Here is an 18,094-nt window from a genome sequence, read left to right on the forward strand (position 1 = left end):
GTGTTCATATGCGAGTGCACATGTTCTTTGTTTAGGACCTTTTTTTTTGTAAAATTTTTAAAAAATATAGGTGTTTCATGGTTTTAACGCTCTTCCGTTACCATGTAGCGAAGCCATGATTTGCTGGAGGGACCGTTTTTGGACCAAGTAAACAAAGAAGAGAGAACGCCTGTATCTCCAGGAGAGGAAGAAAAGCATCTCATTGAGCGATTGTTAAACTTGGTTTCTGACAAGAAGTCCGGTGCACCAACCGATAAGGTGACTCGAGCAGTGGTTTTGATACGTCATCACATGACCTTGCTTCTCACGTTGTTGGAATGGAGATGAAGACTGAAAGTACCTTTAGTAACCAAACCATACGTGATGCCTTTCATAGTGCATTCTTCCTTCTGTTGGCAGAAAGCTGTAATGCGATCGCTACTGCAGACTAGTCTAATTGCAGCTTTTAACAAAGTTTTGAAGTATAGCCTAAGAGCTGCGTGAACCAACTCTGCTAACGCATTCTAAGGCAGTGCTTTGAACCACTGCAGAACACAGATAAAATTGAAAAACTGAACACAGTGTTTCCATACGTGGTAGTCTTCATTGTACAAGCTACATGAAAAAGTAAGATTACGGCCCTATCAGTTTTCCAGAAAATTTAGATATGTTTTTTGCTATACACAGTGTTTCGTTTTTCCTCAGCTAGCAATAGGTAAGCAGCTAGGATAGGTGATGCAGTGAACACTCCAGTAGCTGATAATAATAAAACAGGGAGTGTTTCATCCACTGCCAATTCCAAACTCAGAAATTATTCTTGCTTACGTGTTTTGAGATACCACTACTAAGCTGGAATATAAAAAAGGAAAATGTGTGTCCTGTTCTGTGTTCTGATTACAAGTTAAGCCTCTGCATTATAATTCTTTTCCAATTCCAGACCTGACAAAATTTCAGGCTTTCAAGGACCTAATCATGCTCGTTTACCTGCAGGAGCAATCCCGTTTAACTGCTCACTTTCATAAAGTGAGATATTTTCAAGATTAAAGATCTGCTCATGTAAACCAAAGTGACATGATCTTGTTAGGTGCTCTATTAAGCCTGAACTTGAGGTTTTTAAGCCAGAGGAAAGTCATGAATCCCTAGCACCTGTGAAAATACATTATTTTTCTTTAGGTGCCTCAACAAGGAAAGTTTGGTTTAGATGAGTGAAATGGAACCTGGAACAGGTTGCCCAGAGAGGTGGTGGATGCTCCATCCCTGGAGACGTTCAAGGCCAGGTTGGATGGGGCCCTGAGCAACCTGATCTAGTTGGAGATATCCCTGTTCCTTGCAGGGGGGTTGGACTAGATGACCTTTGAAGGTCCCTTCCAGCCCTAACGATTCTATGATTCTATGAAAATACTGTTTATCGATTTATCAATTCAGTGTTGCTCAATACTTGCTGAAATGTGTTTTGGTTTTAATTTATAAAGGATTTTGGTTTGAAGAGATCTAGGTGCTGGCTAACTAGAATATCGTGTGTTCTCTCTCTTTTCGAAGGTCAGAATTTTTGGCCCATTCAGTCCTTATGAGGCGAAATGCTACGGTATGACTAGAGTGTCCCAGTTCAGGTATGAGAAGACTTTTCCTGTGAAGAATAAGCACATTCTCAGCTGTTATTTTCAATAAATATGCAAAAACCATCCTAGTTACTCTTACAGATTTTTACAGAATTTTTATTCATTGAATAAAATGTAGTCAGTCCAACCTGAATTGCATTAATATGCATACTACTGCTATGTAAAATTTTACTAATAGTTTTGTTAAAGGTGCTTTAAGGTCTTAGAGAGATTTTTTATTAACAATTGTATACATCTGCTAAGTGGTATTCAGATAATCTTCAGCCAGTAACTGTGAATTCAAAATAATTATTTTTTTACATGTTTGTATGGTTTTTGGTTTTTTAATGTTGAAAATGTTATTGTTATGTTTTGGTTTTTTAATATTGAAATGTTTAATGTTATTTCCTCCTCAGACGTGCTTTCGTACAAAAGGACAGCATAAACTCTGTTGTTGTCCATGATGCTCCAGAAGATCCCTTTCAGCAATTGTTGGTTGCTGCTTCTTTATCATCAAGTGCAACTGGTAATGCTTATTAAAAATGTTTGGACAGTTTCCGTAGACTTTTGTTTTTATATGAACAGTTCTACGAGCAAATATGTCACTGTAGCTCTATGTTACATCTTTCTGAGGTTTCATTTTCATTAGATATTCCTTCAAATTTTTTTTTCTTTTGGTGACAGGATCCACTGTGATTTTAGAGGAAACATCTTTGATGCCTCCTATTCCTGGCCTGCCTGCGCTCCTCTGCATGCTGTTTGCTCCTGCTATAGAACTCAGGTATTCATGCGTTTTAAAAAGTGGTGTGGGGTTTTTTTTTTAAGGACTCTTGGAAATTGGTGACAGATGTCTTTTTTTTTGCTCTTCTTTCAGCATTTAATATATTCTCTTCCTGCTTGTGCAATTCTTGTATTTTTTGTCAGTTCTAGTATAGTATGTAGCTAAGATAACTTGTTTCGTGTACTTGTTAATTGGTGCTGCAGGCTCTACCCTCACGATAAGGCAATACAGTTCCTGCAATTGTGCTGGAAGCCTAGGAAGATAAACTGTAGAACTGAGCAAGCTTTAAATCTACGTGAGGAGAGGAACTTGCGTGATTTTTGTAAAAGCTGAGTTGTGGCAGTGGCATTAATGTTGTGTTTTGTTTAAATTCTGCTATCTGTAGACTATAATTTCAACATAGTGAAGCTAGCTTTCCCTGATTAGAGTTTCATTTTGCATATGTGTGATTATATTTTTAAGTTTTGTAAGTATGTGTTTTCGTAACCAGAACTTTAGTTTTGTTTCATTGCTGTATTTAAAAAAACAGTATGACTAGATGTGAATGCCTCTCAATTGTTTTAGCTTCTTTAAAGCACATATATATCTTGCTTGGCATAGCTTAGACAAATTCAGTTAAGTCTGTCTTCATGTAAGTTTAGTCTCGCCATCTGTAGGCAAGACTTTTCTTTCTTTTTCATATAGGGTTGATGAAAGTGGAAAATGTTTTACTGGTGTTCTGTGTGGTTTGGGTTGGAATCAGACTTGTGGGGCTCCACTGTTTCCAGAAAATGACATGGAGCTGATATTTGATGTGCGTTTTGGAGTGGAAGACATATCAGAGGTAAAACATGTATAAGAATTTTCACTGTAGTGGGAATTAAGTATAATTCAATGCATCAGAGCTTGTTAACTCTTAGAGTTCATAAAACTTGTTTTAGTCCGTGGTTCTGGGTTTTGTTTTAGTGTGCTACCTGTTTATATCCTTGGATTCTTATCAGAAAAAAGTTACCCCATCCTTACGTTCTGAATAAAACAAAATATTACAAACAATACATTGTTCACTTTTCAAAACAAAAGCATCAATTTTGCACTCATCAGATGTCAATACTTGTTAGTTATCTTCTTAGGATTATTGTGGTTTTTACCGATCAGCCTAGCATTACTGCTTTGCAGTCTGCAGTTTGATCTTACAGCTCTGATAAGTCATCTGTATCAAGCTACTCCTCCCAGAGCAGATCAACCAACCAAACAATAAAACCCCCCGTATTCCTCATTACAGCTTTTTTTGCAACTTGTAGACGGAGATTTTGTCAGAGTGAAGTATGTACACGTACTCTGGTGCAGGAAGCTGTATTTGACCTCTGCTTCAGATCTGACATGTGCTTTAGACAGTGAAGGACCTCACATGCCCTTACTGGTTCTGTGTACAGAGCAGGTAGAGTAGGTGATAACCAGTGGTTTCCGGAGGCTTTTTAAGGACACAGTGGACATGCTGGTGCACATACCTGTAGCTTTTGTTTTCTGAAAGCACGAACTTGGTGTGTGTAATGTCTATATTCGTCACACCTTAGCCAGGATGGTAACACCAAGCTGTTGTGCCTGTGAAAATTATGGACAAATAGAGAAAATCCTTAACATTTTTATGGAAGGAATTCCGTGCTGGAAAAAATCCAGGCAAGTGGTATATCCGAGTAACCTTGAAGATTGCGGTATCAAGTGGCTGAACATGAACATTTTGACTAGCAGAAATGCATCTGGAGGAAGGAGTGTTTCTAAAGCTTCAGTTGTTTTTGCTTATGTTAGTAATATTCCAGCTGAAGTTCGGTGGTGTGGGTGCCACAACCAGTTCCATGTCAGTGTAATACAGTGCAGAACTAGTGCTGGTCTAGAGTGCTTTATCTTTTGTCACTGGTATTTTTACAGATAAACAACCTAAGGACAGCCATTAATGAGCTGCTCTGCGAATGTGCCATGTGTTCTGGACAAGAGAGAATGACACAGCTGCAGGAAAACATTCGTCAGAAACTTCTGCGGTAATAATTTTGTAGAAATAAGATCTTCTGTTTCATAGTCTCAGCAAAAACAAAGTAAATGATTGCTTGAAGCGTAGCTCATATTAGGCTTTGGGGAAATAATGTATGTTCTCATTTAATGATGCATTTCATTTACTTTGTTTATTTATAAAGTGGTATACTCAACAACTTTAGACTTCTTGTGGAAGCACTGGTTCTTCAGGGAAGCCTGATCGTTTAAGAGTCATGAAACTTAGACTGTAAAACCTGTTCTACAGGATACCAGTTCTGATGTGTCTTTGCTTTGTGCACCCAGGACAAAGCTAATAAAGTCTGACAGCATGAGAGCGTAGAAGGATTTAGAATTCATTCTCCCTGTACATTAAATTCGAATTGTGTGTGCTGCCTTTCCTCCCTCAACAGACCTGTGTGGGATAGGTGTTGGCCAAGTTAAATACTGGAAGTCCCTGGTTAATTTATGAATTGAAGTGAAGCCACCTGCCTTTTTTTCCAGCAGGCCTCCCTGCTTCTCCTAACTGAAGCAGTGGTTCTGAAAAGACTTTTGTGAGTCAGTACAGCCAGCCTTGAGAATTTTTTCAGCTTGTGGTGTGTGAGAAGTGTTGAAGGAGGGGCAGTTCAATGAAGTGTCCCTGCAGCAGCTCCTTCTAATGTCAGCCACTGCTGAGCATGCTGTGAAAAATCTTCCCTTGTTTGTAAATGTTGTGTGCCTTTTGATGCTCTCTGTGTCATCAGTAGATTTTTCTCATCCTTACCTGGCTCTGTACTGGACAGATTTCAAAGAGGTCTGGCTCAGCTGTGAATTAAGAGTTATATTATTGGCCTCTTGGCTAGAAGTGTGACCTTTTTCGTGAATGGAGCTTTTCTAAAGTAACTGTGTACCAAAGTGAGGCAACACAGTCGTGTATCAGCCTCATGCTGATAAAGATCAGAAGCTTTTAAGCTTAGCTGCCCTTACCCAAGGTTATCAAAATGATTATCAGAGCAGCTGTTTATGCTGAGTTTTCAGGTGTTTCTTGTTTTTGAATGTACCTGCTCAGTTGATTTATTTTTTTCCCAGCTGTGAAAAGACTATTACAATGCCTTTAGTTGAAAGCAAGTGCCCATACTTCTCACTTCCAAAATTTGAAAGAAAATTTAGTGTGGTGCATTTTATAATAAATTGCCAGGTGTGGGGGGAGAGAGCCCTACCTTCGAGGCACTGGCAATTAAATTTAAAAAGCATAAACAATTGCCAGAAGATGTGGAGATACCTGTTAATGTTAGCTGACCAGCAGACATGTTGGCTATGACAAGGAAGCGAGGTGATTATTTTTGTTTCGGGCACTACGTTGTGTGTGCTGCCAGCAGCTCAGCTGCTCTTCTCGCTGAGACACGGCAGCTTCCAGCCAGGTGTTGCAGGGGCTGTGTGTGCCTCCAGAACGCACACGGGGTGGTACAGTTGCACAAAGGCTGTGCCTCAGGCGTGCACGCTGCTTCTGCATTCAGCTTAAGGAGCGCCAGGGCAGCCTGCTGGCAAGCCGTTTGCGCTTCGCGTCCGCAAAAGCCTTGGTAAAATACCAGCCGACGAGCATCCCGCTGATGCAATATTTCATTTCCTATCTGTGTGCCAGTACCTCAGGCCAGTGGGTGTCCTCATTGCCTTTGAACTCTGCCATGCAGTACCATGTTTAGACCTCAGAGCTGAATGAAGGCGGCTTGCGTGATCCATGTGGCCATAAGTGTAGGGAGAAGTCAAGGGAAGCGGATAGGCAGAAGGAAGCAGAACCATAAAACCTCTCTGGAGGTGACTGTGACAGTGACAGGAGCTCATGCATGGATATCAACACTTACATGCTAAATTCAAAGCACAGAAATGTCACTGTTATCTCTTTAGACATGAGAATCCTTACTGCTGTTTCGGCACCTTTTTTGGGGTTGATTGTTCAGACATCTCCAGCCAGTTGGCTGACTGGCTGGCAGCCTTCTGGGCTTATTTTTCTTTAGGATTTTATACCTTTCTGCAGTAGCGTTTTGTCTCTTGGAGTCTTTGTGCTCTGTTCCAGCAATCCTACAGCTAATTTTTCTTTTTTTCTTTTTTTTTTTTTTATTTATTGTTGTGATGTCTTCTTGTCCTCTGTGTAAAATCTTTCTTCGTTTTGAATATTTTTTTTCCAATTGTACTTTGGTTTATGTGTTGGAAAAAAACCCTAACCTTTCATTAATAAGAGTAAATATGTAAAAATTCAGCCTGAACAGTCTTTCAGAACTTTTTTCCATTTTTTGAAAGCTAATTGTATTTACAACATGTCACCACTACTTAAGACTAAAATCAGTGTTTGAAAAACACATCTAGACAGAATTAATTAATGTCTACTACTGTTGTACTTTGCACAGCTTGAGGAAATAACTGGAGCAGACAGACAATATATAGTAATTGAGTTGTCATGCAAAACAAAATACTCTAAAAATAGCTGTATTATACATTCTAGTGAATAAGCATGCATAAAACTGAAGGAATCAATGACTGTTGTGAATTCTAGTACTTTGTAAATTAAACAAAAAATATATCATTGTATTCATTAAAAGAAAATACATTCTGATACACTAACGTCCCTGTGAAAATTTGTATTTTGACTTCTTAGACTAGAGGGACAAAGTACAGGCAAGGGAACAAATCAGACTAGATTAACAAGGAAATTTAAGATTCCCTTCAGCACAGCCACCTCATAAATGCCTAGTTGTATCTCATATAAAAGTTCCATTGTGTTTTTAACTAATCAAATAAAAGTGTATTTCTTAAGGCTATTTTTATGTAATTTCAGTTTAATCTGCAAATCAAAACCCCGAGATAGAATTGTTCCTAAATGGTATGAGAAATCATATGAATGGAATCAGGTAAGAGCATAAAGATTTATTTTTATTTTTTTTTTCCTTAAAATGAGTAGTTAGAGTATCCCAGTGCAGTTAGTTAAGAGTCATCAAAGGGAGAATTTCCTTTGGAAGGATGTCCTTTTTTGAGTATTGAATTTAAAGATACTGAAAGCACTGTAGAGTCAAATTTAAGGTATGAGAACTGTTATGTATCCATCAGTCTCTGTTGATATCCTATTTTTGTAGAGTCTATTTAGTTTATTAGGTGTTTTGTTTTGATTTTTAATTTTGTGTATACAAATATTTAGCCTTTTCATACAGAGCACTTCATGATTTTTAAGCTGAGAGAGATTTTAAAGGCAACTTTACGTTTGTTGGAAGGTAAAATTTTGTGTTCTTCTTTCTATTAAGCAGCCATGGCCTAAAAGAAAAAGGTTGATCCGTTTTCCTTGTTTAGTATTTATCTGAATGCAGCGCATTTTCGTTTTGCTTTGGGTTGCTGTGCTTTCAAGTGGCTTTTCCCTTTTAAGCAGACAGCAGTACGGCTTGCTTTAGAGTGAATGTGGTGGGATCAGATAGAAGGGCAGTTTTCTCGAAATCTGAAAAGGCTTCATACAGCTGAAAAGTCTAGCTTCCTACTGCTAGAAGTCTTACCTTGCTTTCTGTAAGGGCCTCTGCAGACCACTAGATTTCCTGATGGACAAATGCATTTTGTTAATTAAAAGGAGGCAAGGAGTTCCTGAGTGCAGCAGTAAGATTTCTGCACGCACCCTCCCTGTGCCTCTCCCACCCTGAGGCATATAAATGAGGAGTTTAGGTCTCTCCTTGAAGAGATTGACAACAGTGAGTGAGCACCAAGGGGGCACGGGTTTTTAGGAGGTGTTCACTGAGGGGTTAGAGCGTGTCTTGATACACTGCCTTAAGCCAAAGTGTTCCTATTTTCATGTTGCAAATTCAGTTATCCTTGGTACTATGAAGATAATATCCTATTCTGTTATATTGGTGCTTAGCTTTTTATAACAAGTTAATGTCTAGGCCTTGGATCAGGATTTTCCCTCACTGCATCTGAAGTCTGAAGAATCTCAGGACATCTTTCTTACATTGTCGTGTAAAATACCACCTGTAATGCTTTGGAATTGGTTGTGGAATAGTATTCTGACTCGGGCAAACCGTGAGATACAGCGTTTTGTAGTACTGGCTCTTCTGTTGAAATGTGTGGCATGGAACTGAAATGTCAGTGTGATTTGTAGCTGTCAAAACTCTTCCTTAACTATGTTGTATTGGAAAACAGTATTAAGAATATGTTCTGACTTTCATCTTGCTGCTTTTGATTAGGGGGATTCTCAACATATCATTCACCAGTCTGAAGAGCAGCATGAAAGACGAGACGGTCTTTATCAGCTACATAAGCTTGTTGTGTTGAATGATTGTTAGAGGAAGAGGTATAACAACTAGTCTGAAAAGTACTTTTGTCTTCTGTATAACCCTTGGATGTTTGTTTTGCACGACTGTTCGGTACGATTAGTGTAAGTGTACGTACAGTTTGTAATCTGTTAACGTTTTTTGAAAAATCTAAGGTTTGCTGCCCTAGGGCAGGCGAGTTTATTCATAAAACAAACTGACTTAAAGCAGGATGCAATTTCTATTTTAGTAATACTTCTGAGCAGGTTTATCATAAGATACGTGAAAGACAAAGCAAATCCAGGTTTAGTTGTTCACTTCCTGCCTAAAAGCTCATAAGCCATGGGGCATGATTTCTTGTCTTTAACTGCAAGTTGCATTTTCCTGTTTTCTTTGTCATTAGTTTTTCAAAAAGCTGTACAACAAAGGTGTTTGAGGTTTTTCCTAACCAAAAACTAGAAGTCAAGGGAAACTGATGATCTGGACTATGTTCTGATCCAAAATAGAACATTGCCTACTGGATACAATTTTTTCATTAATTTTTCATACAGAAAAATATATGATTTCTTTTCCTGTATGGCAGAAGAATGCTTTTGAATTACTGATTTATGGCACCTTTTTTTCCATCCTTTCCTCTTATTTTTACTGTTGAGATCTTAAGTCCTAAAAATGAGGTCAGTGGTTTCAGAATAAAATTCAGGAGTTAAATAAAATGTATTTGTCTCTTCCGTTGTGCGGTCATGCTTAATAAAAGGTAAATGTAGTTACTAATGGTATGTGATTGCATTCATTAAATACAATATAAAAACAGTATATGGAAAAGTACTAATCTTTTCAATATTCTCTCAGTGAGCTGAAGATCATGTAATATCCAGTCATCCTCTGAAGAATAGACAGAGTCAATGGTAACCATAAAAAAACTGGCAAATTTGGGAAAAATAAGGGAATGCTTAAACTAAGAAATTATTTTAAGCTGTACTTAAATAGAGGGGCAACTGTATAATGGGCAATTTTGGTGGCTTATTATAAGCAATACTTCCTTAGACCCGTTTTACTAATCCTTGTGAATTATAAACCATCATACTTTATATAGTGAGAGATTTAATAGAAAATTGCATCTCGTGTGGCTTAGACAACAGTATTCCTCAGCTGAGTGCCGTATGCAAGTGAAGTGTTGCAGTTAAACACCTTTGGGGGCAAATGAAACAGGCAGAATGTCAAATCTTTTCTTTGCCGATTAATGATGGGAATTTCTGTAGGAAAAGGTAACTTGGTAGTACCAAAAGGCATGATATAAATAATGTAACTTACCATGATTCCTCGTCAGCAACACCGAAATTGAGAGTTGAGAGGAACAGGATGTATTTTCCATATGCTTGCTTTTTTGTTTGTTTGGGATTATTTTTTTTTTTGTTTTGTTAAATTTTATGGCAGCCGTGTCCTGGTCTGTCTGCGTGCCCGTGCTGCCATCTGGTGAGAGTTACTGATGTGCGCCTCCTTCCCCTTCACGCCTCCGCTGCGTGTTGTAATGCTTTCGGTAGAGAAGAGGTGCTCTGTAAAGCCTCATGTCCTAATAAAAGTGAAAGGTTTCTACTCTTGTCCTTCTGATTCGAGGAGTAGACAATGCCAGCTCCCTCACTGTCCAGTAACCCCTAACCTGCCGTTGGTCCATTGAGAAAATGACAGCTGTATATTAACTCTTCAGAGCTTCTGATTTCGTCCTGGGTACACAATACGCCTGCAGACGTGATACATGACAGATTATCCTTGAAGGAAACAGAACATCTTACAAGTTAGCCTTGCTGGGAAATGTTTATTGCCAGATGAAAATGTAGTACTAAAATTTAAAAAGCAGCAGTTGTATTTTATTGTTTGATATGGGTTTCAACAGCATTGCAAACTCGATTAAACAAGTTTAAGGTAAAAAGCTTCAGAGTATCTCCTTTCAAGGTTAATAGTATGTAGCACTGGAGAAAGAAGTATTGTAAAATAGTAGTGCCTTTGTGTGGCTGTAGACCTGATTTCATAGATTTCTAGGTTGGAAAAGACCTTAGAGATCATCGAGTCCAACCATCCCTAATCCCCATTAAACCATATCCTCAAGTAGCTCATCCACCCTATTCTTAAACACATCCAGGGATGGGGACTCAACCACTTCCCTGGGCAGCTTATTCCAGTGGCTGACAACCCTTTCAGAGAAGAAATACTTCCTAACATCCAACCTGAATCTCCCCTGACTAAGCTTATGCCCATTTCCTCTTGTTCTACCTCCCATCACTAATGTAAAGAGCCCTTCCCCTACCTCCCCACCATCTTTTCTCAAGTATTTATAGGCCGTAATCAGGTCTCCCCTCAGCCTCCTCTTCTCCAGGCTAAACAGCCCCAACTCCCTCAGCTGCTCCTCATAAGTTTTATTTTCCAGCCCCTTGACCAGTTTAGTTGCCCTTCTTTGGACTCGCTCCAGGAGCTCAATATCTCTCTTAAAGCGAGGGGCCCAAAACTGGACACAATATTCCAGGTGCGGCCTCACCAGTGCCGAGTACAGGGGCAGGATCACTTCCCTGCTCCTGCTGGTCACACTATTCTTGATACACGCCAGTATCCCATTGGCCTTTTTGGCCACCTGGGCACACTGCTGGCTCATATCAAGCCGGTAGTCAACCAAGACCCCCAGGTCCTTTTCCGCCAGGCAGCTCTCCAGCCACTCCTCCCCGAGCCTATAGCGATGCTTGGGGTTTTTATACCCCAAGTGAAGGACTCTGCACTTGGCCTTATTAAAGCTGATCCCAGTCAACCTTCTGTCTTTTATGGGTTACTTCCATAAGAAAAAGGCCATAACTGCTTGTCAAGATTCCTTTTATCCCCAAGTGCTCACCAATATGCAGCAGAATGAGATTTCACTTACCACGGTTTATTAGTCATCATCCACATTTATGTATTTCTTCCATCACTGAGTCCAAGGTAGAAATATTTCCATCTATAAATGGTCAGATTATCCCTCTTGAATGCCTCCAATAGTAATGATAAAGTGACAAATTGTATTGACAGGTGCTTCTCAAGACTGAAAACAGGTGCATTCACTATTATTCATAATTTTTCCCATAGCTACAGTGAAATCAGGTAGCAGCTTCAAACTAAAAGGATTTTTTTTTTCCTATTGCATGTCATTAATTTTGGAATTTATTTATTACACCAGGCTATTCTAGAAACCAAATACATACAGAAATACAAAAAGGAACTGGAACTCCAGGGAAGGCAGATCCTTCAAAAGCAACTTGAACTCTCTACCACATTCCAGAACTCAAGAAAATACACAGAAAGAATGCCTATTTTTATCCTTTCCCAAGTGTTTCCTTTTGTCAGATAAGGGTGGAGAATATTGCTGCCCTCTGCCATGGGCAGGGACACCCTCCTCTACACCACGTTGCTCAAAGCCTCATCCAACCTGGCCTTGCCCAGCTTCTCTGGGCAACCTGTTCCAGTGCCTCACCACCCTCACAGTGAAGAAGTTCTGACCTAAATCTGCCCTCTTCCAGTTTAAAGCCATTACTCCTTGTCCTATCACTACATGCCTTTGTAAAAAGTCCCTCTCCAGCTTTCCTGTAGGCCCCCTTTAAGTACTGGAAGGCTGCTGTAAGATGACCTCAGAGCCTTCTCTTCTCCAGGCTGAACAGCCCCAACTCTCTCAGCCTGTCTTCATAGGAGAGGTGTTCCAGCCCTTGGATCATCTTCGTGGCCCTCCTCTGGACCCGCTCCAGCAGCTCCATGTCCTTCTTGTGTTGGGGACTCCAGAGCTGAACGCAGTGTTCCAGGTGGAGTCTGACCAACAGAACAGAGGGGCAGAATCACCTCCCTTGACCGGCTGGCCACGCTTTTTTTGATGCAGCCCATGGTCTGATGTCTCAGGTTTATTTACACTAACCACCTCCCTTCTGCTGAACTGACACACCCAGAATGAGAACTTGGTGAGACAAAGGACTGTTCAAACAGTCACAGAGATAATAGTCCAGGGAAAAGAATTGCGTTGGAGAAACTACAGAAATGCTGCAGCTTGCTTACCAAAGGTGTGACTTCTGTCTAAAACAGATTTCTGGAGAATTTGTATAATCTTGCGAAATCTGGTATAATCTTGGGAAAAACACACCATTGTGTGCAATCAATAGTGAGATTTTCAGGGCTTCCTCCTCCCCCAGTTTTATTTTATTGAATAAGAAGTAATTAGCCTTCACTGAAATGCAGATGGAGAAAAGGGAGCCTCTCTGGATAAATTTAGAGCTGTAGCTCTGGGTCGGTCCTTGAAACTGTTGAACCATTTAAGTTTTACACGAGAGAGCCTATTCTTAGGGCTCCATTCTCCCATATATCTTTCCAACAGAAACATCATGCCGTGCTGAGGATTATGTACCTCTGCCACAATCCTTAAAACAGATCAAGACACCATTCTACATACAAATGTTAGAAAAAGGCCACATGGATTAGGATAAATGGTAGAATCACAGTTTAAACCAGGATACAAGTGTTGGCATAGAGTGTGCCAGGAGTTATACTGATTTGGGAAAATAATTAGCACATTTTCAAGGGGCGTAGTAACAGGGGACTTTTTGTCTACCTTAGCCTGTAGAAAGGGATAGAATTGAACAGAAAAATAAACAACAAAAAAAAAAAACAGCATCCATGTATAGTTTGATTTGGAGTTTCTGTAAAAGAACCTGGAGAAAAGCAGATGGAATGCCAAAGAGGCTAATAATAAATGAAAGAAACCTGAGGCAAAGAGGATGTATCTGAGGGAGCAGAAAGGTATCTATTAATCATCCAAAGGATGGCTGAGGGAAGAGGCAACCTTTGAGATTACCTGGTGACTCTGCAGAAAGGTAGATTACTCTTTGGCACAGCGCACAGCCACGTGGGTAGGTGTTTCTCTCATCTCCATCTGGTGCTCCTGAATTTAGCTTTCACTCAAGCTCCAGAAATGTCTAGTCTGGTAGATGCTATGGCTTAAATCCCTTGGGGAAGCAGAGGGTACAGTGGTCCCTCCCTCCTAGTGAGTCACCTGAGGACAGAGAGAATCAGGGTTGTCACTTGGTTGAGGGGGAGGATTGATGTAAACAGTCTGCTCCAAATGCAGGTATCCATTTCCTCTTACCCTCCAAAAACTGCCGAGACTGCTTTCTCTTCCAAAAAACTGCCATCAAATCTTCTCCCACAGGTGGATGAGTTCATGTCCTTTTCACACAATTCAAGGCTTACGAAAACTGTCTCCTCTCTCCTTGCTGGTCAAAGTGATAAGCCCCAGATGTTCCACAAACACCACTGTGATGATTTTCTCTCTCCCTCCTGTATTTGGTCTTCCTGCACTCCATGGAGGATTTTTAAGTCTTTCACTTCTCTCATTTTGTTTTCTTCATAAACAGAGAATAAAACACCCAGGGGTAACCTTCTCCCTGAATACTTTTGTGTTTTAAAAAAGAATGGTACAGCTGTCAGCAATACTTCAACATTGACAAAGCTCTTTTTTTTTTGGTCTGTTAGTAGTGAAAATATAGACAGCATAATCAGTAAATGCACAGCACAGAGGCTGCAAATACATCTCTGGGGCTTTTCTGGTCTATGTCTTTAAGAAGGACAGAAAGGCTACATTTAAAAGACAGGAAAGTAGATAGGATTTGATTAGGATTCTTGATATGGGCAGTATCTTCCACAGCACATATTTAAAGACATCACAGAAAATAGTTGTAGGGAGCTCCTCTGCTTTCTCTAGTTTAAAACATTAGCTCTCTCCTGAACTAGTTTTACTTGGTCTGGATTGCAGTCATGTGCAAACAGACTCCTCCTGCCCAATCACCAGTTCAGTTGGGAGTTGAGCAGGCACATTTTAAATCTGACTACTTCACATGTTCGATAAGGGATAGGTATTTATTGGATTTTATTAATGAAGTAGAAGATAAGGAGGTAGAAAATACACTGCGGGAAAAAAACGTGATCACGGCTGATGGGAAGTCCTAAAATCGGACTAGTGACTGAAGCTGATGCATTAGTAGAGACCCCTCCTTGGGATGCCAGTGCCACGGGATGAGGAATCTACACAGGGAAGCACGGTCTGCCATACTCGTGAGCTTCCAGAGAATACACGAGTGCTGCTGCAAGTCAGATTTCACGCTTGCTAAATGGATGTTTTCAGCTGAGGTATATGAACGATATCAAAATGCTTCTGGAGACGGACGTTTTGTAATACTATGTTGTAAACCTTTGTATTGCAGACTAGAATCAGAAGGGACAGGACTTCTTGCATGCGTCCTCTATGCGTACGTGCAAGATAGCAGTTCAACTCAAAACTACGTGTCGTGCTTCTGAAAGCATTCACTGATAATGCTATGAGTATTATTTTCACGTTAAAACGTAAGGTTTTGTCTTAATTTTATTGCTGCCAGATTTCAAGTTACTGTTTGTCAATTTATTTGAATGGAGACAGTCCTTACTTTTTCTTCCTCTGTACTTTTCTGCTACAATATAGTCTCATGTGATTGCTCGACAAGTGTAAATCCAGTTGATCTCAATTCAGATTTTCTCGCGTGCTATTACATAATTCTTGTATTTACCTCACACTGAGTATTGTCCACTCAACTTTAGCTGGCTGCTTTTTGATAAAAATTTTCCCAGCTCAGAATCATTTCAATAACTAGTTTTAATGTAATCTGAAGTCATTTTTGTCTGCAGTAAATGCAAAGCTACCGCAAACTGTTCTGAAACATGGGGAGATAATGAGTTAGGGCCACATTACTTGATGTAAGAAGTAGCTAAAGGGCTATAGTTTACGATAAGTTTTTTTTTTTAAATGATATAATTTTGTTCTTTATCGTCTCTCTGAAGACACAAAGGATTATCTATGACATCCCAGAATATGCACCACTGCTCAATTCATGTAACGTGACAATGGAAGACTTGGCCAAAACAGCCAAGTATCCTGAGCTACTGGACATGGTCTTCTGTTCTCTTATTCTCTTTTATTTAGTGCTGGAGGTGAATAGCGGATGTGTTGTATATTATATCCTTTTGTGGATTAGTGATTTATGGGATTGGAATAGAACAGAACTTTTGGGCTGGAGAAGCTGTTAGTGCTAGCAGGCATCTACAGAAAAACGGCCTTTGACGTTGTCTTGTTCTCTCTTGGTTATTATAAAGAAACTTAGAGGCTTGGGGAAATTTGTACAGGCCTACAGTAGGAAGGGGCAGCTGCCATGGGGTTTTCCACCTTTTAGCGTTGGGAAACAGAGATGCAAGGCAGGAATTTTCGTGATTCAAGCAGGAGTGGGCAGCAGTCTGTCATCTGACAGAAGGATATGAGGATCCACCAACAAGGGTTCTGGTCTTCTATTCATGCAACTCGGAATTGTGTCAGTAGCTAGTAAATATCAGTTAATAAAAAGATCGAATTCCAACTAGACACACCCAATATTGAGGACTGTAGCAAGTACCCCAACAGTTGCAACCGAACGTAATTTTTAGGAGCTCCAGCCAATCTAGAACCCAGCTAGTTTTTAAAGTGCAGTACTTTAAGGGCCCCTGTGAAAAGTAGGATGGTTCTTTCTAACCCTCAACAAAAGAAGGAATTGCGAGCTTCCCCAGGATACCTGGCCGCACGCTCAAGGCTGTCTTTGATGCTGCGTAAGGCTGGGACACCGTCGGACACTGTCAGCCGCTAAGAACGCAGGTTGCGCTAACTGGCACTCTCACATATTTTCTCTCCTTCACTAATTACTTCTCGGAAAAGTAGAAGGGAACTTGAATTTAACAATGTTGCTTTTATTGCAGTTCTTAGGATCTTATTTCCTTGGATACAGCAAAGAAGCCTGGCTCAGGAAGGCAAGAGAAAGGGAAACGCAATGTTTCACAACCCACCACTCCTGTTTCTCGCCTCCTCGTGTTGTTGTTTGCAGAAACGACAATAACAATTAGTGAAACATGCTTTGTAACTGCATAATCATCAAAAATAGTAGGTTCCAGAGAATTTCTGAGATACAACAAGCTTGCAAAAATTACTTGCTAAATAAAAACTTAAAGCAACAAGAAGGGAAAACCGACTGAGATGAAACTGTGCTGATGCTAGAACTGTAGAAAGATGCGTTTCCACATTTCCCACCCTCCTCCACTGTTCGTAGAATCATAGAATGGTTTGGGTTGGAAGGGACCTCAAAGATCATCTAGTTCCAAGCCCCCTGCCATGGGCAGGGAAACCCTCCACTACACCAGGTTGCTCAAAGCCTCATCCAACCTGGCCTTGAACACCTGCAGGGATTGGGCAGCCACACCCTCTCTAGGCAACCTGTTCCAGTGCCTCACCACCCTCTGAGTGAAAAATTTCTTCCTTAGATCTAACCTAAATCTGCCCTCTTTCAGTTTAAATCTGTTGCCCCTTGTCCTATCACTACACGCTGTTGTAAAAAGTCCCTCTCCAGCTTTCCTGTAGGCCCCCTTTAAGTACTGGAAGGCTGCAATAAGATCACCAGAGCAGAGTAGAGGGGCAGAATCACCTCTCTCAACCTGCTGGCCACCCTTCTGATGCAGCCCAGGATACGATTGGCTTTCTGGGCTGCCAGTGCACATTGCCGGCTCATGTTGAGCTTCTCATCCACCAGCACTCCCAAGTCCTTTTCCTCCAGGACGCTCTCAATCCATCCTCCGCCCAGCATGTACTTGTGCTTGGGATTGCCCTGATCCACGTGCAGGACCTTGCACTTGGCCTTGTTGAACTTAATGAGGTTCTCACAGGCCCATCTCTCCAGTCTGTCAAGGTCCCTCTGGATGGCGTCCCTTCCCTTCAGCGTGTCCACAACACCACATAACTTGGTGTCATCTGCAAACTTGCTGAGGGTGCACTCAATCCCACTGTCCGTGTTGCCGACAAAGACGTTAAATAGCACTGGCCCCAGTACTGACCCCTGAGGAACACCACTCGTCACTGGTCTCCTGTTGGACATTGAACCGTTGACCACAACTCTTTGAGCGCAACCATCCAGCCAATTCCTTATCCACTGAGTGGTCCATCCTTCCAAATCCATGTCTCTCCAGTTTAGAGACAAGGATTTCGTGTGGTGTTGCTCACCAGCCTGGGCTGCGGCACCAAGGACGCTGTTGCATCTTCCACAGCCAGGAGGAAATGGCCTGCCTCTTGTAGGCAGGGTCAGTACCTTGAGTTGATTAGTAATTAGTTCATTATCTCAACTCAGTCCAGCTGGGTAATAATGATTGGTTGCCATAGTGTGGGACAGTATCAAATGCTTTGGATAAGTCCAGGTAGACGATGTCAGTTGCTCTTCCCTTATCCATCAATGCTGTAACCTCATTATAGAAGGCCACCAAATTAGTCAGGCAGGATTTGTCCTTAGTGAAGCCATGTTGGCTGTCACCAATCACCTCCTTATTTTCCATGTGCCTTAGCATAGTCGCCAGGAGGATCTGCTCCATGATCTTGC

The 18,094-nt window shown here is 40.8% G+C and overlaps 1 protein-coding gene across 1 annotated transcript in view; it reads left to right on the top strand.

Annotated features, from left to right (window-relative positions):
- Positions 1–8,657, top strand: part of TDRD9 (tudor domain containing 9) — an 83,313-nt gene extending 74,656 nt beyond the window's left edge. Inside the window, exons 29-36 of the mRNA XM_086613633.1 lie at positions 109–258; positions 1,519–1,589; positions 1,994–2,103; positions 2,262–2,358; positions 3,043–3,181; positions 4,264–4,373; positions 7,175–7,247; positions 8,559–8,657. Coding sequence (XP_086469759.1) covers positions 109–258; positions 1,519–1,589; positions 1,994–2,103; positions 2,262–2,358; positions 3,043–3,181; positions 4,264–4,373; positions 7,175–7,247; positions 8,559–8,657 — 849 coding nt within the window. The remainder of the gene's footprint in view (positions 1–108; positions 259–1,518; positions 1,590–1,993; positions 2,104–2,261; positions 2,359–3,042; positions 3,182–4,263; positions 4,374–7,174; positions 7,248–8,558) is intronic.
- The last annotated feature ends 9,437 nt before the right edge of the window (positions 8,658–18,094 follow it).

This window comes from Tauraco erythrolophus, chromosome 6, assembly GCF_009769465.1.
Source record: "Tauraco erythrolophus isolate bTauEry1 chromosome 6, bTauEry1.pri, whole genome shotgun sequence".
NCBI classification, from domain to species: domain Eukaryota; kingdom Metazoa; phylum Chordata; class Aves; order Musophagiformes; family Musophagidae; genus Tauraco; species Tauraco erythrolophus.